The sequence below is a fragment of the Magallana gigas genome, chromosome 1 (assembly GCF_963853765.1).
Source record: "Magallana gigas chromosome 1, xbMagGiga1.1, whole genome shotgun sequence".
NCBI classification, from domain to species: domain Eukaryota; kingdom Metazoa; phylum Mollusca; class Bivalvia; order Ostreida; family Ostreidae; genus Magallana; species Magallana gigas.
In genome coordinates this window covers 49,540,200-49,565,265 of record NC_088853.1, presented here as the reverse complement: position 1 = coordinate 49,565,265, position 25,066 = coordinate 49,540,200, and the positions used below count along the sequence as shown (strand labels likewise).

The following is a 25,066-nucleotide window of genomic DNA, read 5'->3' as shown; positions in this document are numbered from 1 at the left end:
GGTGACTGAATAGCTATGCCATTCAGTCAAGACTCAGTTATCTTTCAGTTATATTTCATTTCACTGAATGACACAGTTTCACCCCGTGAAAAAAATCCATCCAAGCATTTATCTATCTATCTATCTATCTATCTATCTATCTATCTATCTATCTATCTATCTATCTATCTATCTATCTATCTATCTATCTATCTGTCTGGAATATATAACATATTTTTATGAAACCTTTTGTTTAAAAAAAAAGCCAATAAACCATGTACATGTATTAACTAGCTTTATATCTAACCAGGATCTCTATAATAATTCATCAATTCATAATACGTTTTCAGGCATGTTTTGTATTTCTTAAGGTACAATTTGCAGCTTGTTGCCACAAACCTCACTATACTACTTTTTTTCAAGAGAAAACACTTTTTTATTTATGTTTCTTTTCTTGAAAAATTGTCGTACAATTCTATTAAATGGAATAACTATGGAATAACTATAAATGATAGAGGTTGTAAATTATACATGTAGACACTCATTGTCATCTCATTCTGAATACAAAAATACATCTAGATATATTTGTTTGTCAATCCTTGTTCAGTCAAGATTTTACCATTTCCCGACCACTGAAACCTGGGGAGGACCATGATCTATATCGCAATTTTTCAATTTCTTGACTTTTGTCAATTTTTCTAGACTTTATTTTACTATGGTTCGGCGAATTAATGTCAACCGTTTTGTGTAGCTCCTTAGTGATCCTTTCGATAAAGTAAGATTTTGTTTTTGGTTTTTTTACGCCTTGTAAATGGCATTAACTCAACTAATTAATATCAAAAGGAATTGTTCTGAAAATCATAAATTCATACAAATAGAAATTAAAGAAATATACATTTTGATATTTAGATATTATTTATCTATTTACTTCTTCTATCGTCACCTTTTATGCGCAAGGTTTCGTATAACCACTTGTAAACAAGAATTTCATTGTGACGTCACTTTTTATTTCCGCCCGGCTTCAGCAGATGGTGCGGAAATTAACACCCGGCTTGTTAATCAGATTTTGCGTTATAAGCGACATAAAAATAATGTATATCATGTACTAAAACCAATTTGTTTATAGCAATTGTTATTTACACAGATCCCTCAGTTATTACTCAGTGAACGATGCGATGAAGAATATTGACTTACATAAATGCTATTGATAGTCTGTTAAAATAATTATAGTTTAGAACAATAAAAGTGTAGATATTATCGATGTTGCCGATATTAACAATATTGTTTAGATATCAATTATTCAGCATCGCCAATGAATAAAAAATGAAATTCTCATGAAAACAAATATAAAAAAGAAGGTGAAATTGGATGCTGAATTCGCTGTTATATCAGCATAAAATATATTATTGCTCAGCGATGATCATCATATTGAATGCCACTATGTCCAACAAACAAAAATTGTAAACTAAGTGTTGACAGCTGAATTTCTTTTATATAAATGTCGTCTATATCGTTGGACGATGGTACATTATTTGATTATTCTTCTTTCATATAACGAATATCGTATCCGCGAAGACAACAAGTTTCTTTTTCTTTTTTTAAAGTTATAACTCAATTATTATCAAAGTCAATTTGAATATAAACAACATAAAGGGGATTTTTAAGGGTTTTAGGAGGACAATTTAAAGCTTTGGTCTTTTTTTTATATATAAATGTAAGTTTAAGATTTACTAACGTAGTCGGCATTTAAATGTCATTCTAAAGTATAATGTATCTGTATTAGAGATATTTTTTCGGCATTCGGTTAAACGTTAGCACCAGTAATATGTCATTTACAATTTTATTCAAACACACGATATTTGAAAATATGTACACTTGTTAAAACCTGGGCAAAATTTGTTCGTGAAACATGAACATACAACCACACAGTACATCATCATAGATACACAGACAGATAATTCATATATATATATATATATATATATATATATATATATATATATATATATATATATATATATATATATATATATATATATATATATATATATATATATACATGTGTTTTAATGTGACACACATATCAAAAGGTTTCACTACCATCTGTCAAAGTATGTGTCAATGTTCGAAACCCATGGTATATAACTGAAAGTCTTTCATTGGATATAAAAAAAAAAGAAGATAAAACTGCATGAACATTATGACAAAATACTGTAAAGGTATTACATTTGGGTGTGTATTAAAATTAGCGTTTTGTGCGGTAATACGGCTTCCGCTAAATCAAGAACATCGCTCAATGTCATACATACATGTAATAGTAACATTTAGGAATAAGCTAATTTAAATCCACGCGAACTTGTTCAAAAACTTTTTGCCGCTAAATATCGTACACTCCAAATTGAATATGTTTACAGTAATCTTTTTAATAGACACTCAGAAGGATTGAATTTTTACTTCTAAATTTTCAATTCTACAGTGCAATTTGCCATTGTATTTTTAAATTTTGAATGCTATAAAAGAGAGGAAGATATTATAAAGCTTCGTTGTTTTGTTGTCATCACCAGAAAAACAAACTGACATTTTTTAAAAACAAAAATAGTAATATTTAAACATTAGCTTGCCATATGCTAAACATGTTTTACATTTACACAATAAAAAATTAGATATTTTACATTTTCTATCATATTTTGCATTTGTTATTTACCCCTTTATTCCACTTACTAATTAACAGTTTAATTTAGTTAATTGTTTAGAAGTTTATAATTAAATTGCGCTATACTTTTATCTTTGACATTTTTAAATTTTGTTGAAATATATTGATTTCGAAACTTCCTTATCTGAGATTTGGAAATCCATACCAAGCTTTCCTTGTGAACTGAACTATGTAATTTGAGCTTTACAAGCTTTGAATGAAACCATTTCGTTTTGTATTCCTTGTCCTTCTGTTGCATTTTGATGTAGGGGATTTTAGAAAAAATCATACATGAATTCAAATTTCTTAAGCACTTTTCATATTATATTATATGCGCAGATCCAGTTTGTTATTTTGTTTAACCTAATATTTCTTTTGTATATTTTTAAGCTTCCGTTTTCTTTGAAAATGTCTTTAACATACAACATTCTGCTTTTAATCCATTCATCAAAGCATAACTTTTTACTTTTAAAAGTAAAGAAAGTATTAGACTAAATTGGTTGCAATGAAAAACGATTCCGTATTTATTGAGCGACCTGTCATTATTTTGATTGAAATCGTTACATAAATTAAAACAGGTAAAACTTGTTAATAGAATTCTGGAAAGTGTTTTTAGCATGCCATAATTTTCATTCGATTTTTCTGTTATGCTCAATTTTCAAAGTTTTAAAAAGAAAGTTCCATTCAACTGAGTCGAAAGCTTTTTCAAAGTCTAGAAATAATAGTATACCGTTTTGATTATTATTTTCATAATATTTTAAATTGTGACGTATATATAAGCTTTGCGATGCTTCCAATATATCTCCCTTTTATATACATGCCGTTTGTTATTTTCTATATAGTAATCAATAACTTTTTGAAGACGGCGGACAAATATAAAGGCAATTATTCTGTAACAAGTATTAATTAGACTAATTGGTGTATAGTTTGTAGGCAGTGTCCCTTATCCTTTTTTGTGAAATAAAGTTAACACGTTGTGAATTAAGCATATTATGAACAAGTGTTGATATTTTATCCCCAAAACATTGATATAAATCTACTGGTAATCTGTCTATATATGGTGATTTATTATATTGCATGTTTATTACGGTATCTCTACACTCTTCTAAGCTTGTTTTATTTATGTAGATAACATTTTTGAAAAAAAAAGTATACAAGTATGTAAAATATGTTTAAATTCAAAGCATTGTGTATTTTCCGATTTCTAAGAATTAGTTACAAAAATGCATTATCTTTTTTAGAGAAGGGAATGAGTCCGACATTAGGTCTATTTTTTAAACGTTTGATGCACTGTTGCAACCACTATTGAAATAAAACCACTATTGAAATAAATTATTTCAATAGTGGTTGGGAATGTATTTCATTAGACAAATCACATTGCAACCACTATTGAAATAAAACCACTATTGAAATACATTGTAAAATATTTTAATAGTGGTTGGGGACGTATTTCATTAGAAGAATCACTTTGCAACCGCTATTGAAATACAACTATTATTGAAGTAATGATTTGAAAAGAAGTTAGGGATGTATTTCATTATAATAGCTACTTTACAGACACCATTAAAATTCAACTACAATTAAATTTATTTTTTCAATCGTAGATGGGAATGAATTTCATTATAAATATAACCATGTAATCACTATTATAACACATTTGGGAAAAAAAAGACAATTTCAAATACACAATTAAGGTACTAAAGACTTGCATATTTTATGGTTATAATAAACAAAACTATGAAATAAATGTACTTGTTTTAGGATTTTCACTGTTTTGCAGAAATAACCAATCCTCGCAGATTAACATATAGAATTGTTTTCATATTTTTTCTTTACCTTTCTAAACATATATCATGTTTTATGAAAATTATTTGTACTAGAAGACAACGTTGTAAATTGCCAGAACTTCTATTCAAAATCTCTGCACATTTAAAAATAATTTATAGCTTATATATCATTATAGATACATGTATATGTTATAATGAATATCACTATTTAGATAAATGATTTCAATAGTGGTTGGGAATGTACTTCATTATGACAAATATTGAATTAAACAAATTATTTTAATTGTGGTTTGATATGCGCCTCATTATAACCACTATTGAAATAATTTATTTCAATAGTGGTTAAGGATGCGGTTCATTACATCCATTATTGAAAGAAAATAGTTCAATAGTGGTAAGGATGCAGGTAATTCTAATGCCTATTATTCCGACTGTGCATAACACTTTCGGTTCCAGATGACAGGTGGTATGGGAAACACGACCATATAGAGGTAGTCAAAGAACATCATAATCAAAAAAGAATTCATCATCTCATAAGGCATACTTCTTTTCTTAAGAAACTCCCATAGCAGAAAGGAAAGTGTTACAAACAGACATAATAATAGACATGAAACTGAAATGCATATTCAACCACTTTTGAAATACTTTATTTCAATAGTGGTTGAAATGAAAGGTATCCCCAACCACTATTGAAATAAATTATTTCAATAGTGGTTGAAATGAATCGCATCCTTAACCACTATTGAAATAATATATTTCAATAGTGGTCGTAGTGAAGTAACCCCCAACCCCTATTGAAATAATTTATATTAATAGTGATATTTATAATAATATTTATCAATAAATAATTATTCAATATACAGGGGGTTTGAATAGAAGTTCTGGCAATTTACAAGATGTTTACAATTTTGCAAATAATATACAATATCATAGGACATGATATGTTTGTAGAAAGAGAAATGTAAAGAAAAAAATGTAAATTTTCAAAGAAGAAATTCATTCTAAGCTACGATTGAAAAAATTATTTAATTGTACTTGTACTTCAACAGTGTCTGTAAATTGATTTTCAAAATGGAATACATCCCAGAATACTATTTAAATATTTTTTTGAGTAGTGGCTGTATTTCAATAGTGGTTGTAAAGTGATTCTTCAGATGAAATACATTCCCAACCAGTATTGAAATATTTTATTTCAATAGTGATTTATTTCAATAGTGGTTGTAAAGTGATTTTTCTAATGAAATGCATTCCCAACTACTATTGAAATAATTTATTTCAATAGTGGTTTTATTTCAATAGTGGTTGCAACAATGCACCGAACAAAGAAACCTGCAGATTTGATTTTTTGAAAGGAATGAACAGATTTATCATTAAGAATTCTATAAACACAGAAAATATTATCTTATGTGGAGATTTTAACTGTTATCTTGATGGGGAAAATACTGATAAAAGTTCAAAAATATTGAGCGACATTATTGTCAGTTTACATTTAAATGACTTATGGAAAGATAAGTATGTAAATAGCAATGGTTACACCTTGTGCGATGCAAACAATATACCAAAAAGCCGTATTGATTATATCTTTATAAGTACATCTTTGTTGATAAAAATAAAACAAATAAATATTCGTTGTCTTCGTGATGGAAAAAAATTATTTGATTTCATGTCCAAAAAATTCACATAATATTTCCTAGGAGAGTGAAGATAACAATTTTTATTTTTAAAATGATAAATGTTTTACCGTTCCGATTTAACGATATAGAATGTGTTGCGTGTATTGTCTCTGTAGCAAAGAAAATACGTGTACATTGGCGAGAAAATGGAGAATTCTTCATTTAAACTTTTTGATGAAAGGTATTTACAGTCTTAAAAAGATTTTTATGATTAATTTGACTATTATCTTCAATGCAACTTCCTTACCTTTCTCCAGAATCGTTCGGAGTGATTCTGCAATTATCCGCTACATTACGGGTATACGGGATGCATTATAACTGTGGCGAGGGCCTTTCCCGAGACACAGTTAGATTATTCTAACTCATATATATATATATATATATATATATATATATATATATATATATATATATATATATATATATATATATATATATATATATATTTATAATTAGTTATATAGTTATAGCTTTTCTTTATGTGAAAATTCATTTCAGACATGTATAGCAATTGGGTCTTAAAAGTCAGGAAAAAATAACTCCTGCTATCTTGTTAACAATAATTATATAAATTAATTTATGCCCAATCTAAAATTCTTTTGTTAAGTCATTTAAATCTATTTTATTTTAATTAAAATAAATCAATAATTGTTAAAAACATGAATTGCATTAACTCTTCTCTTGAATACCGGAAGTGACGGTTGACAAAATAAAACTCGTTAAACATATCTTCAATCGATTGTCTATCATTTATAAAAGTTCGTGTCTCAATCACTTACAGTGACTAAAATCTCGCTGATATCAATTTTATAAAAAGGCTAGGTACCTAAGATATTTGATATAACTGACCGCAAATAGAATATTTTTGCTTAACATATATAAGGTCGTGTAATATTACACCGGTATTCAGTCCATGTAAAAAAAAAAACCGGAAGTGACGTCATTTCAAACAAAAAATGTAAACACGGACACATACTTAGGGCTATCATCCCACAAGGTTTGGTTGTTCCAGTCATCACCGTTTTTGAGATCTTGTGGAGTCATTGCTTTTTTTTTTTGGGGGGGGGGGGGTTGTTGTGTCTCTTGACAGGAAACGGACAAACGGAAATGCTCAGTGAAAATAAAAAGTTAGTATTTTATGACCATTAGACACTTGTACTTTATTGTTTATCAATTTTACTAAAATTGTCAAAGACAAACAGTGAAACTTTCAAACAGCTTGATTTGTTTGAACCCTTCCGGTGAGGACTGGAAGTGACGGCTGACAAAATGAAAGCAATTAAACGCATTTTCTATCGAATGTCTATTATCTGTATAAGTTTCGTGTATTGATCACTTGACTTTCTGAGATTTCGTGGGTAAAACATTTATCTAAAAAACGCTTTCTGGTATTTGAGATATCCCACTGAAAGTAGAATTATTTTGTTTTTATTTGACATCGGATACATGACATATGTAAGGATTATTACTTATATTTCAATTCTATATGAAACAAATAAAATGCAAAATAAAAAACAATTTTTAAGGTGCTTCCGGTGACTACCAGAAGTTCTGACGAACAAAACAAAATAGTTTAAAGACATTTACAACTATAGTTCTATAATCCCGCAAAGTCTGAATGCTCAAGTCCTTATCATTTTTGAGATCTCAATGTAACAGGCTTTTTTGTCGCGGGACAGGAAACGGACGACAGGAAATGAACTTTGTAAAAATTAAAAATTGGATACTTGATATATAATTTATTTCTATCACTCCTTAAAATTTCAAGAAAATCTATTGAGCCATCTCTGAGAAATCGTGTGTACCAAGAAGGGAAACAAAATTCGTACCCAATTTTCGAGTGAGCTTTTAAAAAAGGCGCCAATGGCGTAAATCAAAAACAAAAGGCACAACTTCAGACTATGGTCTACCTATCCTAAAAATTTCATATTCATATCTCTGATAGTTTTCGAGATGAAGCGTGCACAAAATGGGTCGAAAAAGTGACAAAATCAGCAATAAATCGGTACCGAAATTGACGACGGCAAAAATATTAAATTAAAAAAAAAATAACTTCAGATCACTTCCTATCATCTGTGAAAAAAAATTTGTAAATCGGTTGGATAGTTTCCGAGAAATCGCGTGCACAAGATTTGTGGAAAAAAAATAAGAAGAAGAAGAGACTGTACAAAAACTATAAGGCTTTCCGTTGGTAACGGAAGACCTTATTATAATAATAAACTGTACGAAAACTATAAGGTCTTCCGTTGGAAAACGGAAGACCTTAATTTACACTGCATGCATTAAACCACCCTCTTTAACAGTTATACATGCTCTAATTCATATGGTTATTCATGGCTAAACAGTGTACCTTTGGTATATTATTTGTACGTCTTGCGAAGATGATGTTTTTACTTCCTGAATAGTTCCCAGTGCTTAACACATACGTTAAAATGGAATCAGTTATGTTGTGTTCTATGTTCTTTGCTTTGTTCAGTTTGGGAAGCATGTATGGTAAGAAACTTTGATAACTTATTCTTTTTATTTCTTCGTTTTAACAACGATTATTAAATACAATGTATTGTTCGGGTGTTTATGTATTTTTTGAAACTTGACTCTACTTTATCGTTCGTTTTTTTTTTCAATGCCCAGGTATACAAACAAGCATGTAAGCGAAAACCTTGTTTCAATCCCTTACTCAAACACAATCATGTATATGCACAGTTACTTTCACCCCACCAACATTCTCCTATCGTCCTCCCTTACCATGTGTTATTCAACCTGCCCATCTAAGATGCATGAATTGCAATGTTCTAGATTAGGTAACATTTGACACTATCCGTATGCGGTTACACAATAACAAATTATCAATGTAAAGATGCAGCGGTGTGTAGTGTTTGGCGGTCTGTCAGTCATTTTCCAGATCATTTTTTGTTAAGAAAAATGCAGGATTGATTGTTCAGAGCCTTTTGTACTATTACATCATCCAGAGAAATATCACCTATTCGGTTAAACTTTGTTTTTACTTTTTTACCAGCAGGTGTTTCAGTGTCGAAAATGCAGTGTGCGAAGTCAGAATTGGACATCAGATTAAATTAATGTTTCATTAATGGCAATTAAGGATATTTGCTTGCATACTTTCAATCAGATAAAAAAACCAGAAAGAAAATGTTTGTATCAAAGGGAATTGAGTGCACAAAAATATTATCTGCAAAATTTATTGTAATCCTTTACCTAAATCCGCTAAATGTGTCCCACCAAAACGGCTCTACTATCAAGGTATATAAATTGAAATGCTTTATTCCCACCATACTTGCCGCGATACATAACGGAGCATACTTCTTTCTTAAACGATTATGGTAGCAATGCAAACCAATATATATTCACGGCAATTATTGTTTTTAAATGTCATTTTTTTCTTAAATTAATATTTCTTTTAAAGAAAATTTGGCCTTGCATAAAACGACATGGCAGTTTTATCCCTATCCTAATCAAACATGGGGAGCGGATCGTGCTGTGGACGGACGGTATACAGACCTGTCTGCATCTGGAGGACAGTGTGTGATATCAGGAAACAATCAATCAAAAGCAGAATGGTGGGTTGATCTGGGAGAGGTGCTCAGTATACACCACATCTTTATACAGTACAGGACGGATAATGTTAACTGGGGTAAGTGCTGCAGTATCTAAAGGAGAAATGAAGGGTTAGAAGAATTGGTTTTGTTTTTAATTCATGTGCAAGTGGACTTTTTTGGAATAACTGAATAAATGTCTGTCTTGTTAAATTGTTCATTTTACAACATTAAAAAGTAATTGAACCCTTTGATAATATTTACTTTATCTCAATCGATCGATTTTAACAATAAATTATGCCTAACAGCAATAAAAGTCTGTAAGCACTAGTCGTCCAGTTTTATATTGAACTTTTCAACAATTTATTTTAAGCGTTCATTAAAATGACACACTTTAATTTAAACCAGTAGAAAAAAAAACACAAAACTCCCATTGCGCTAGAATGTGTAAATTTTATGTGAATAGCTGATCAAATGATTATACAATCCGTGTTTATTAAGCATTATGTTAAAGAATTACCGTACTGAATTTTATGATGGAGGTGACCTGGCTACAGTCGGTTCAAGCATATCTTTTACAACATACATCATAGCATAGCATAGCGTTGGATTTTATACCATAACATGCAATCTCATAGAATCGCATTCGTCATATCATAACATAGCATAGCATACAACATTATTTTACGGTTTTAAATGTTTTTATTTAAAAAAATAAATGTTCACATAATAAATTTGTGGAAACTTTGTTTTCTTTTTATTTTACTTCGAAATGAATGGAACTCTTCTGTGTATGGATCCGTTTTTGTTCAAATCTCATAGCATACCATAGCATAACATACCAAATCATTAAACCCTTCATTTTAAACTCTCATAGCATAGCATACAAATCTCACAGCATAGCATACAACTCTCATAGCATATCATTAAAATTGCATACCATAGCATAGCATAAAATTGTAGAAGATATGCATGAATAGACTATATATGGACGATTTCCTGCAAATGAGCTACTTACCTTACAGCTTGACACGGGTATCAGACGATGCGGTGGTGCCGCACTTTTTTTCTTGGAACACCGATTTCTTCAACAGTTTGAATATAATTTAGTTGGGGAATTGTCGCTCGTTATTGAATGTTGAACTACAGTTTGATTTTTCTACCGGTCGATTACATAAACAATTTCTCAATTGTTGAATATTTACCTGTTACCAACTGGGCATTCCTTCAATTTATTAACGAAAACAGTCTGAAACATAGCGTTGTTTGCCTGGCTGCCGCTTATCGACCGATAGACGGTATATGTTTAATGAAATCCGTATACGGTTAGTCGTCCATGAGACGATTTCTTAAAATTGCCCGAGGGACCAGACGTCCATCGGTCGATTTTCGGTCGTCAATCGGTGTCTGTCTGACGACATTTAAGAAAATTCTAATTGTTTAACTAAACGACAGCTGTTGACTGTCGGCGGAATAATCCAATATTTGCGACTAAAACCATCGGTTGTTGGTCGTTTTTGAAAATGTGCCAGGGGTTTTATATGTATACAGTGTTATAGTGAGTAATGACTATTAACTCAAAATCAATACAAAACATACGTAAATCAAAACTAAACAATACTATAACTAGGGAGGTCATAGCTTAAACACAATATCATTTGTGTCATTTCAGGCGTATAATTAATCCCAGTGACTGGGGTGTTAGCTTATGTTGTTTTATGAGACAAGCGATCCATTTTCGACTCAGGTGCATCTAATGTGTGTTTAATTGTTTCTTCAGTAAAGTTAAAAAGAATAGTTCACCAAAATTACGTCCACCCAAAATCAAAGGTGCATATATACCTTGTACGCTAAAATTTGTTTTATTTGGTTAAATGTTAAAATATTTCATTTTCATTACCCTCAGGTGATCTAAAAGAGCAGAAAAAAAATATGTCATAGTATTATTCTTTTAAAACTCTTTAAATGTATACGTTTACTCTGAATAAAAAAAAATCACTGATGATTATGCAAAACAATCGATTGTGTGTTAAAGACCTATCATGGTTTTTCAATTTTTCACATTAAAAAAAGTAGGTTATTGACATATTTTTCGAGTTAATGGACATTGAATATTTTTGGAAAATTTAAGAATTTTTTCTGAAAATTTCATTTTAAACAATCACAATACATTTAAATGTATTCAAAACATCAAGTCTTTTGCACTTCCAAAACTACTCGAAGTGAGGTGGTCATTTGAACGTTTGTGTAATGTAACAGCAAAAACTTTTTTGAAAATGTTTGGATGTTATGCTCAAAAATATACCACACGTATATTTTCACTATTGAACTTGAATCATTTATGGTTTAGACATATCCTATTATTCTTTCATCTTTATATTTTCTGTTGGCACGGTGTTAGAACACATACTTTTATTACATATAGATCAGAAACAATTATTGTTATTACCTCAGATGAAAACAATGGTTACACCGCGAGATTCTTAGGATTCTCGGTTTACGTTTCCAACACTACTACTAAAGAAGATGGGACGCTTTGTTTTAAGGACACCGGTTATACTAGGGCCACAATACCCAACTCTACAAACATAACGTGTATCACACACGGGAGATACGTCATCTACTATAACAACAGGACCCACTCTCCATATCCTGCGGGATATTCTCAGTATGCATACAACGAGCTGTGTGAGCTGGAGGTTTATGGTGCGTTTCTTCAGATTAGGACAATCACATGGACACGAATCATATTTTGCAAAATTTCAATGTTTTTATCAATTTCTACATATTTTGTCTCAAATGTGGCAATATCATATCTTTAACATGTAGCATTAAAAAACTACTTTCATAAGGTTGTTCAACACCACGATATTATGCGGAGCATTGTTCTTCACCGTGTCCACAGAACTGTCAGGAAGGTCATTGTCATATAATTGATGGAACATGTCTTGGTTGTAATGATGGATATAGGGGGCCAACCTGTAACGAAGGTATTTCGTCAGTTCTCAAGAATTGTGTTATTCGGTTTTATTTGTTTATATACATAAATAAACCTATAATTGTCATCTAACTGATTAACATTTAAATGTTTAAAATACGGTAAACTGAGAATCAAACTTTCATTGCACTGAATTGAAACCCAACTTTAAGTTAATATAAAAATAAATGATCTATTTGCAATCAATTTTTGAATGTCATGAACTTGATATTGAAAATTAATGATTCATTAAAGAGAGGACAATTATCAAATTGTAAGGAGAGTAAGTGTAATAAATCTAAATCAGTTGTAGAGAGATCCGTAACATAAATCAACAAAAAATCAAAATTTAATAATTTCGCAATATTTTTATCTAATTTATTAAAATATGTTATTGGGACGGATACTGAGAAGCAACAACTGAACAAAGGTCCTTAATGCATTCTGACTATACATCATGCATAAATTTCGTATCAAAAAGGCCTATTTTCTTCCTTTAAGAATGCAATGATGGCACATACGGTCTAGAATGCGGAAATGTATGTGGTAACTGTAGTAATGGTGATTGGTGTAATCACGTGAACGGAAGTTGTCCAAACGGATGTGACGTTGGGGTGTTTGGTGATACATGCAATAGAGGTAAAAAGCTAGGAATAAATTGAAATGAAAGTTCTATAGAGAACAAAATGCTTTAAATTCACACAGATTTCATTAGAAAAATTATGCAGGGAACAATTCGCAAAAAAATAAATAAATAAGAATAAAAAAAAATAATTAAAAAAAAACACAAGATGATAAGTTAAATATCATGACTAATGGGCAATTTCTAGGATTGAAGGTAAATATAAGTTTATATTGGGGATAAAAAAGATATCTCATAAATTATTCTTCATTATTGACATATAGCCTGCCCTCCTGGTTGGTATGGCGCAAACTGCGATACGATATGTGGCCCAAACTGCTACAGCTGTAACAGATTTAATGGGGACTGTGAGTTTGGATGTAGGCCTGGATGGAAAGGCAGAACCTGTGAAAATGGTAGGAAAAAGCTGATTTAAACGTACGAGGGTTGCTCGGAAATCATTGAGACAACTCAAATATTTCGCTTTCTAAGTGATGAATTCTTTTGAAAAAATTAGCATAAATATAGAAGAAACCTAAAGAAATCATAAAGCAAAGAAGTATTACAAAATAATTCATAATTTGTTTACGACGGTACACAAACAAGTCGGTGTTCGGTGTACCTACCCGATTCAGGCCCGATCTTGGAGTTTGAAAATTAAAACATCTATATTTTTAAAGTGTTGGTATACAGTCGATCATAAAAGCAATCAAATTTTGTATATTCATTTATTTATTGTGACTAATTTTTGGGCATTGTTGACTTGTGTTCGATTTGAAATACTGTAGATTCCTTATATTACGCGAGTACTTAATTCAGCGATTGTTTCGTTTTGCATCAAATCGCGAGAATGTAAAATTGCAAACACCGCTTTTAAAGATTTTAAAATTTGCGAGATGTGCTTCTCGCGTTTTTACGCGGATATTAATTCCTTGCGTTTGATTAAGAATTTACACTACAGAGATAGTTCAAAATTAAGTACCGAGTAATAGAAGTCTAACTGCGATGGTTCATTGAATTTTGACTTCAAGGTGGCGCAGCAAAAATACATCAAATTGGTGGGAATCATGGAAGAAGACAATTATTCTGGCCAAGAAATAGCTTTAACAAAAGCTGATGGAGAGGGGTCAGAAGCTTCAGTTATTCTGAGTTTATTTATTGATTGCAAAACTAGAATTTAAACAAAGGGGCTAAATATCAAGTATTTTCTAAGCACAGACCGATTTCAACAAGTCTTATATATATACAAAATGAATGTAAGAGACGTTTCACAGTAAAATGACCTTTGGGAGGAAATACCTCGATTTTTCATCAAAAATCAAGAATGGTGAGAATATGTATCTGATGCAATTTGAAATAAAAAGAAAAGATGAAAAATGAAGAATGTTTTCTGTTTGTATGTAAATTGCCTAAAACATGAAGCAAAAAAGACATGTTAACATGACGTTGCGATGAATAAGTTGTTGCTCCGGGTCAATGGATGTAAGCAAATTTGTTAGCTTACCAGGAATGAACAAATGATGTCGTTGACTTCAAAATGTTGATAAATAGTATTCTGACTCACTTTTTAAGTGACATTTTTAATGATTTATCTTTTTTTCTAAAGCGAGTTAGAGAAAATGTCCCAGTAATTTCCAAACAACCCTCATATATACATACTAGGTTAAATCGTAATGTGATAAAGGTGAACTCTCCATTAATTGTGATGTATCTAGAGATTTATCGGAAACGTTGATTCTAATACGTAATACGTTTTTCAGTGTTATCGTTGTGGCGAGTGCAAAAAGAAACACGAATTACACATATCTGGCATCATTGCTACATAAGTGATATTTTGACGATTAATGATTAAGATCAAAGATGTTTGTGTGTGTGTGTGTGTGTGTGAGAGAGAGAGAGAGAGAGAGAGAGAGAGAGAGAGAGAGAGAGAGAGAGAGAGAGAGAGAATATAAAGAGAGAGAAAGGAATGAAAGAAAGAGAGAAAGTAATAAAAAATTCCAAGTTTAAGAAAAAAAAAATAATACAAAATGCGCATAATTGCTTTCCTCTAAAGAAAGTTCTTTCATTTTGGAGAGAATTGATTAGTCTCTAGAATGTAAACTGTGCTTTATTTGGTCAAAAGTGAAAGCGGTAAATATTATTTTTCTTTTTGTACATTGTACCTTGTTGTAACGGGCTTTCATTTTCTTTCTTTTGTTCGTAATGTTGTTTTGTTTTGTTTATTTTTGTATTAAAGATACATACTTTCCATCCGTGCCTTCTAGTCCATGCGTGTGATTTCCCATTTTCCAATATAATGGTTTGACAATATGTAATCTCTAAATATATTTTTTAACTGTTTATTATTATTTTTTATTAAGTTCAAATCAATGAGACTATAACTTAAAAAAATAGCTGAAGATCACTGTGACGTCACACGTACAAATCTATAATCATTTATTTACGTTTTCGACTCAATACGAACAAATTAAAGCATGTCAAAAAAAATAAGTTTTGTGGGTCTAATCAAAGCTTATACAATATACAAAACGTATCATCAACCCTTAGGGAACCGTATTCCTAGTCATTTGCTTTTTTTCCCCACAATCTTGTGGTTTGCGAATAGATGTATTTATAATTATTGGACAGATATAGTTTATCAAAATGAACAAAGTCATGCTAGTGTATGAGGAAGTGAACATTTGCTATTTTTTTTTATTGTCAATTAGGTCGTAACATTTAATAATATTTGAATATAGTAAATGCATTGGACAATATGTCTCGGTCACAATTAACATTGTTTCTTATTAGTTAGGAGAAAAAAAATAATTGTGATCAGGGTGATTGTTTCTATCAACTGTTTATAAAATCTTTAGCAAATTTATTCACTGGGTAATAAAATATCGGAAATAAATAAGAATGATGTTCTAAAGCTTTTAAAATATACGATTGTATTCAATGGCTAAAGGAGGAATAACTTTGAATTACATGAGTAGGTATTGCATAAATGATCACCTCGCCAATAAGCAATTAATCGATTTAAATTTCCATTACTGAGGTGTAAAATAGAAAATTTATTAACATCATTTCTTGAAATCAAAATTAAAGAGATAAACATTTTAAAAAAAACCCATCAACTTTGCATAAAATATTTCCATATTTTTGCCTGGACATGCCACCATTAATCAAAAATATATTATGTCTCTTAAAAACTACAAACCTTCATGTTAGTATATATATCATGTTATCTTTGTTGCGTGGACCCTGAGGTCCACGCAGAAAATATATAAGCGAGGTTAAACCGGATGCTATGGGGAAAATTCAGCCTGCGCATGAGCTAGCCTGGTTCCTGTGCGTAATGGGTAGCTCAGGGAACCAGGCAATCACACGTTTATCGGAATCGGGATCGGGATTACATGCCATATGCACACATAAGTTCAAAGGCGCTGTAATTGTAAAGTTGTCGGTAAACAGTACAGAAACAAATTATTCCTTTCAAAGAAATGATCGGCTTGTGATATGAACTGTCAGTATTATGAAATAAGATAATGTTATGCCGAAACTACAACATGCAATGCAGCATCAAATAGCATATTTGCATATAGTAGGCGAGGCTAGAGTACTTCCCGATAAATTTTTTTAAGCATTTAAGTATGATTGAATAATTATGTCACTGTATAAAAGTTTAAATCTACAAAAAAATGCATCAAAATATGAAATTAACTTACACAAAGCTGTCACTCCATAGTTAACAAAGTAGTGAAAATCGTAATGTGTGTGTGCAAATACTGTAAACCTACTATTATTCGCGACGACTTTATTTCGCGATTTACTTCTGATAAATTGGTTTGCTACGACTAATGTTCGCGACCAAGCCTTCTCCATACCAGTGTTACTATAACAACAATACGACAACGAGTGGTTCGCTGCAAGAAATATTCGCGACAACGAGGCCCTCGCGAACCTCGCGGAAATTTTTCGCAAGCGAATAAAAGTTGGTTTACAGTAGTAGAATTCGCCGAATGCCTCATACTATACATGCAGACTTCATTAATAGATATATCATAATTATCTTAGAAGTATGAACCCTTTAATGTCTGGGCTATACATAATACGTAATACAATGTACAAATTGAGTGGTTAAAAGCAGGGGGCTAGAGTTGATGGAATCTCTAATAATCTTAAGGCTTTCACGTTTTCGTTGGAAACACATGCAAATGGTCCACGTATTGTAGTCATTTTTTAAAGGACAGCAACTTGTTCATCATATTTTTGTATTAAGTTTTACAGTTAGTGAAGGAGGAGAGAAGAATAGAGCCCAATCTTAACATCAGATCTTCTAAACCAGGAACTCATGAATTTTAACAGTTTATTGAGGCCCCATCGTTCATCCTTACCATTTACTTACGCTGTACTTTGTAGTTGTCTAAGAGTAGAAAAGAAAACTTTAAAAGAGCTATTACGTGTTTATTACACCTGAGCTCTTGACTCTTAGACCGCTAATTTTACAACTTCGGTAGAGGCATTATTGCTCATAATAAGAATTCACTTCTTATATTGTGCCAAATGACACGCAGTTTATATTAATAGGAATGTTTTATTAAATATCACATATTTTCAGGTTTTACCATAAATTCATTTTAACTCGGGGATAAAGGTCGTTCATTTCACAATGTTTTGTTACCCTCCTCTTTAGATGCTTCACACCGAATTTAGTCACGATTACCAAAATGAAGAAGCAGAATAAGTTTAAATTTTAGCAAACGGCACATGTCGAACGACGACGGAGAAAGAGTGCATTAGCAAATGAAATTGCTTGTGTTTTAGAATGTCTGGACCAAATGTACGGCCCAGAGTGTCAAAAGATTTGTGGAAACTGTAAAAACAAGGAACCGTGTCATCACGTGAACGGAAGTTGTCTGAACGGATGTGACAGAGGGGTATATGGTGAAAAGTGCGATAAAGGTACTCGTATTAGGAATAGAAGCTGTTTAATATTATCAAAATAAAAAGTATACATTTTCAAAGCTATAAATATATTTAATGTATTTAATCTATTTAATGTAATATAGTATAGTATATTTGGTGTAAGCTTGAGGGTAACAATTACAAATCAAAGTACTGAAGAACTGACGGGAGTTGATTTTGTCGATGTTTATTTATTTTAAAATCAATGATATGTTATTTTGCATGACAAGTACATGTAGCTTTTAATTTGAATTACGCACATTTTTATAATATGAATTTTTGGACTTTTACGATAAGAATCATGTTAAATAATATTTAAAGATAAAATTAATCCAATCAAACTATGTATCAGTAATAGAAATATTTCTCGAAAATTGTATGGATCCAAGCAATATTGAACTCTAGTCTCGTTCAACCAAACGCTCGGCTAACACCGTTAATCTCCGACAACGATTTACGGAGATAGCCAAGCGTCGAGTTGAACGAGACTATATTGAACTCTGGCGTAGGAATACATACGACTACAAAAAATATTTAAATTGTTCGTACCATTTATAATCTGACTATTTTGAAGGTATTTAGAAATAAGTTTCCTTGAAAAACAATGCTTTAGCATACATTACATCGAATTTATCAATTATTTTCAAGAAATGAGTCTTGTCAGCAGCAATGATTTGTGCTGAGGTCCAAACACTGTTTCACTTTCGGTTTGTCTGAGTAACTGCATAGGAGAGTTAATTGAAATCAACTCCCCAAAAGAGATTGATATGATTCATTATTTTACTTTTCTTTAATTTTGCCATAGTCGAAGCATGACATAATAAACTAATGTCTTAAATTTTGATAGATATGTATAGCTTTATTAACTTTTTTGAAAAAAAGTGTTTTTGTATAAATGAGTTACAAGCTGTCAGAAGAATATAGTTATTAAAAAATAAGTAATTCTAATCAATGAAGTTGCAAAAATGTTGCATGTTGTTTTATTTAATCGGAATTTGTCATTAAAATGCAGCGGAAAAATAAAAAAAAACAGTTGTCATTTAACTGACATTATTTTGTATATCAATAGCATGTTTTGATGGTCGTTATGGTATCAACTGTCAGGAACAGTGTAGTGCCAACTGTGGAGTTCCATACAGATGTGACAGGGTGACAGGGCAGTGTGAGGGAGGATGTCAGGTGGGGTGGAAAAGTGAATCCTGCGATACACGTAAGGGCTATTTTTTTCTTACTTATGTGTTACTCAGTTGCAATATAAAAAGAGTACTATGTTATCAGTTGCATGATAAAAAAGAATACTGAAACTTGTAAATTAAATAATTTAAAATGCAATATATCTTAAGTCCTGAATTTATTTAAACGTATACTTTTCAAACGCATTAGAAGCACTCCTTCAGTACATTGTTTGTACATGTTTAAAGAACATTGTAATAAATGTTGAAAACCTGTCCAATTCCTATTGCCATCTGATAGGAACATATATTTGATTATTAACTAGAATGTGATGGTGGAAAGTTTGGACAAAATTGCAATTCACTTTGTGGTCACTGTCTTGAAAGAGAACAATGCCATTATATCAATGGTTCCTGTCCCAACGGATGTGATAGTGGATATCAAGGAAGTGATAGTACACAAGGTATTAAAAATTTTAAACAAATAATTCATCAAATCAGTGCAAATTATTTTGCAGTTTTACAAAGTTAGTTTGATTACGAGTCCTTTCAGATTTTAACAGAATTCCATAATATACATGTACAACATAACTAAGTCCTTACAATTCAAAACCAAAAATTCCAACCTTATGTAAATATATTTAAGACAACTTGCTATTTTCGGTTACAATAGCAGGCTTATTCATTTGGAAACATTGTTGTTCAATTACAATTTAATAAAAACCTTTTAAAATCCTTGAATTTTAAAACTATTGGAGCATGCAGTAACAATACCTATGGACCAAAATGTTCGATGAAGTGTGGAAACTGTCTATACGAGTATGGAGAACAATGTCATCACGTGACCGGTTACTGTCCACGTGGATGTGGCGATGGTTCCCATGGTGATCTTTGTGACCAAGGTATCAATGTTTATGAGTTTTCAAAAAAGGAATACTTTCAATAAAATATACATAAATAATGATGCTTGTTGAAGCGTGGAAAGTGTTTGTGACATCAAGTGACTATTCAATATCTACGTCGAAATGTGACGGTAATTTTCAAAGCTGTAGCCAAGATACAAAATTGAAGTAGATCAGACCCAAAAATAAAGGTAGATTTTTATGATTTTTTTCGATGCTATACCGAAAATTTGAAAACTTTTGCGTCGATAAATTTATGCGAATCCGAGTCATAAAGCTATAGATCAATTTTTAGATTAAAAATTTTTGCGAAATGTCATCGGCACCAAAAAATAAAAAGCCCCCAATATTAAATGTCGCACAAATTGGCATGCACAATGTTAGCTAACCTTTGGACATCGCATAATTCCGCCACCTCGTATTGTAGCACAAATCGTATATGTTTTCCAACTTCATATAGTACAATGTGAGAGTTGATGTCTGCAATTTATATCATGTTCAAATTACATACATACAATAACAGCGGCAAATGCAACAAAACTATCTAAATGGTTATCTTGATACGGATTTCTAGCGAGAAAGGTATCCCAATTAGCAGTTAACAACTTCATATGCAACGGTTTGTGTACACTACACAGGTATCGGAGGGTCATATCTCAAACACAGGTGATGATTTTCTTGTGTCAAGCGAGCAAAATTAAGAGGAAATTGACGGCATTAAGCTAAACATTTAAAATACTGTGAAAAATATCATATTCAATGAATTTTGGTGTGCCGCTGGTACACTGTGAATGGGGTAAAAAAAATTACCGCTACATTCTGCCTAACGCCGATACATATCACATGTATGATTAAATCTTGCATGCATGCAGTGTCATCAGTAAACATGTACATTAAAATAGCTCGAATATACGATTGTGAGTAAAGCCCTTCTCCACACGCTGGTTATAGCTAGGGGGTAATTACCTGGTTATATAAACAGGTATTTTTAATGACTACTACTTACGGACACCTGTACATACAGCAATAAGTCGAGACCAACCCTCGGCAAGGTTTTTATTTAAAAAAAATTCATTGATTTTTAAGAAATAATTCTGTGGGTATGCAGAGCACGAGCAAATTTGCTTAAAATTTATCTATGATAAAACATTGTAGATTTACGGTATTACATGTAAAAGATATTATTGTAATATTGTTAGAAATGTTTTCATTTTTCAAAACAAATATTGCAAATGATAATTTTAAATAATGAAAAGTTTTACAAAGCAGTGCAATTTATATATACGAGTACGTGTATTTTTCCTTTTGAAATAATTTTATATTATATGTCGATTTTGTTCATATGGCCTTTTTAGATTGAGTTTGTTTTCCAGTGTTAGGGTCATCTTCTAGTGAGTCTGCGTCAACCAGCCAATTATCAATTGCACTCTATGTCTGTGTTACCATTATCATTCTTAGTGTAACACTTAATGTGTTTTTCATAATCAGGTAGGCATATACATGTTTTCTTTTTTTTAATCTCAATTAACTTTCATCATTGTTTCAATTTGGGTTATGTTAAATTTGTTTCTGCTTAATTATTAATGGAGATACATTTATTCTTATCCAGACAACTAAGAAACAACATGCGCAAAGATCAAAAGAACAAAGAAACAGACCAGTCAGATAACTGTTCAAAGTCTGTGTATAAAAAATCTGAAGACAACACTGCGTATCAAGAGCTTGGAGAAATAACGAAAGAATCCCAGTATGATAAACTATCATCTTGACTAAATTCTCATAAAACCTGATTGCAATTATGTGAAAACACTTGATCATGAATCATTATTAACATGTTTTTTAAAGACCCTGGTGATATACCACCAAACTTCCACGTATATATCCATCTATCTATCTATCTATCTATCTATCTATCTATTTATCTATCTATCTATCTATCTATCTATCTATCTATCTATCTATCTATCTATCTATTTATCTATCTATCTATCTATCTATCTATCTATCTATCTATCTATCTATCTATCTATCTATCTATCTATCTTTAAAACATAAGAATGAAACCCCGTGTTTATGAAAAGGAGCAAATTAAAAATGTATAATACAATTATTGCTTTGCGACCAGGATCTCAAGAATAAATATTCGCTATTTTTAATGCGTCTTTTGCATTTCCTAAGGTACGATTTGCAGCTAGCATTATTTGTTATGTTTTATTTTTAAAATTGCAACAAGGAACACACCATTTGTTTTACTATATCAACGTCTCTCACAAAATTCAAATGATTTTGACAGACTTGTTTTATGACCATTAATAGTCAAAGTGTAATTGTTATGGATTGGTTACAACCTCGTGTAAATACATGTACATCATATATGTCTTTTGTTATTCGTGCTAAAAATGTTTGGTAAAAATGTCACTATTTTTATATTCGGTTATATAAGTCTCCAATGAATTATTTAAGAATGGAATAAAATGTGATACAAATCGAAATACTATTTTGCACTTCGTTCATGTAAAAATAAACAACTTAAAATTGAAAAATTGAAATCTTTGCAAGTCCACTGAGTTCATGAAGAACGTGTCATAGTACATGTGCAATATGGCGTATCTTAAACACTGTTTTAAACCATACCATGCGGACTTCGTTTGGACTGGAAATGATATGTTGTGTTCTGTTTCTTTTTTTTTCTACGGTAATCTGCTAGGCCCTGCGAAATAAATAACTAAAATCAATCATTACGTGACATAAAACTTGACGTTGAAAAGGGTAGCTAAATTTTACATCTAAATGGATTATTTCTAAAATCAAAGAATGATGTGATTAACGCATATAAAATGTCATTTTATAAGTTAGTATACGAGGGAAATTACTACAAGTTAGACAATCAATAATGTGAAGTCATGTGTCAAATATGGTGGTGTTTTAAGTGATTACTTTAGTAATGACATGGGTCTTATGCTAGGTGAAGTTTTATCACCACTACTTTTTGCTTTTTATGTTAACGATTTCGAGATAAACTTTATAAAAAAAACAATTATCCATTCATTGATCTACAAATAATTAATATTTTCCTGCTAAAGTTTGCAGATGACATGGTATTGATTGCTGAAACCCCTGCTGGGTTACAGAGTATGTTAAATACACTTAATGAATATAATATAGAATGGGATCTGAATGTAAATGTGTCTAAAACCAAGGTTGTCATTTTTAGAAATGGTGGAACAATGTCAGATCTTAAAAGCTGGTCATACAATGAACAAAAACTAGTTGTGAATACTTTTAAGTATCTTGGTATGTTATTTAACTTCAATGGCAAATTTTTACAAACACAAAAATATGTAGCAGATCAAGGACGGAAAGCACTTTTTGCAATATCAAACACTATGGAAATTTTTCTTTTAATGTTGAAACTCAATGTTCTGTATTTGATATGTATGTACATAGTATTCGTTCGTATGCCTGTGACATTTGGGGTTTCCACAAAGCACCCGATATAGAAAAGGTACATTTCAATTTTGGTAAGAGAATTCTTGGGGTCAACAAAAAAACTACAAATAATTTAGTGTATTATGAACTGGGTAGATTTCCTTTTTATATTAGAAGAAAGCTACGAATTTTCAAATACTGGTTAAAAATTAAAAATACAAATAACATTATATTGAAGGAGGCATACGAAAGCATGCTTGTCAATAACGATAACTGAATGGTTTCCATACAAATCGAGTTGTCTAGCATGGGTCTAAAATATTTGTTTGACGAAACATGTTCAAATCAATGTAAAACATACAAAATAATTGAGTGTAGAATATTAGATATTTATAAACAAAGTTTGATGTCATCTTTTTCGACATCTCCGAAGAGTAGGTTAAATCAACACCTTGTGGATAATTTTTGTTTGCAAACTTATCTTAGGAGACCGATTAATTATATTTCAAAAACAATTATTAGTATTTTTCGAACTTCATCACACTCTTTAAATAATGAAAAAGGTCGACATATAACAAGGTGCCTAGAAAAGAAAGATTTTGCAATCATTGTAATAAAAACGATTTAGAAGATGAGTTCCACTTTATACTCATATGTCCTTTTTACGCTGAATTACGAAAGAAATGTATAAAGAGTTTTTATTACAAAAAACCAAGTGTTTTTAAGCTAGCTAAACTTTTAAGTGTTAACAATACAAAGGAACTCAATAATCTAGTAAAATATTTGTCTAGCGCTTTCAAAATGAGAGCGCAGCATTGTAATAATGCTACAGTTTAATCTACTTATCATACATTTATGTCCATTCATATTCAAAGATACGTACATGATTATTTTGTCTTAACGAGGCCAAGTACAGAACGAGTACGCACGCTTTCGCGCAGCGTTTCATTTGTATTGTGACGTCAGCTTTTTGCTTTGTTAACGCCATGGCGTGATAGTTTCAACTGCACATATTCAGCGAAATTTGTTGAAAATAGCTCGTTTGATGCGTAAAATTGATATAATATTGTGGAATAAACATAAATGTCTCGAAGAATAAGCTATATTTGGGCTCGGGTTGAAAACGTGAAGAGGGTTCAGCAAGCCTAGCCCTCTGTCACGTTTTCTTAACCCGCCTAAATATAGCTTAATTCATATATTTCAAAACAGTAACCATGTATTTTATATTAATGACCTTTAATGTGTGATGTTATATATTTATCTATTACTAAAATATGTCTGAATGTTTTAATAATATTATAAAGATCACCATTTTCGTCTTTGTCAAATAAAAAA

General features: G+C 31.0%; 1 protein-coding gene across 2 annotated transcripts; it reads left to right on the top strand.

The window, feature by feature from the left end:
• The first annotated feature begins 8,487 nt into the window (after window positions 1-8,487).
• LOC117687934 (multiple epidermal growth factor-like domains protein 10) lies at window positions 8,488-23,077 on the top strand. Of its 2 annotated transcripts, XM_066069564.1 has the most exons (12): window positions 8,488-8,624; window positions 9,553-9,780; window positions 12,137-12,388; window positions 12,535-12,672; window positions 13,161-13,298; window positions 13,566-13,697; window positions 18,088-18,225; window positions 19,298-19,438; window positions 19,727-19,864; window positions 20,159-20,302; window positions 21,676-21,790; window positions 21,912-23,073. In XM_066069564.1, exons 1-12 carry the CDS (start codon window positions 8,564-8,566, stop codon window positions 22,069-22,071), a joined length of 1,785 nt encoding a protein of 594 aa, XP_065925636.1. In that variant the 5' UTR covers window positions 8,488-8,563; the 3' UTR covers window positions 22,072-23,073. The 2 variants fall into 2 exon arrangements, with proteins under 2 accessions (XP_065925636.1, XP_065925639.1); XM_066069567.1 differs by lacking the exons at window positions 13,161-13,298; window positions 13,566-13,697 and having other exon boundaries at window positions 21,912-23,077.
• Window positions 23,078-25,066: the final 1,989 nt, after the last annotated feature.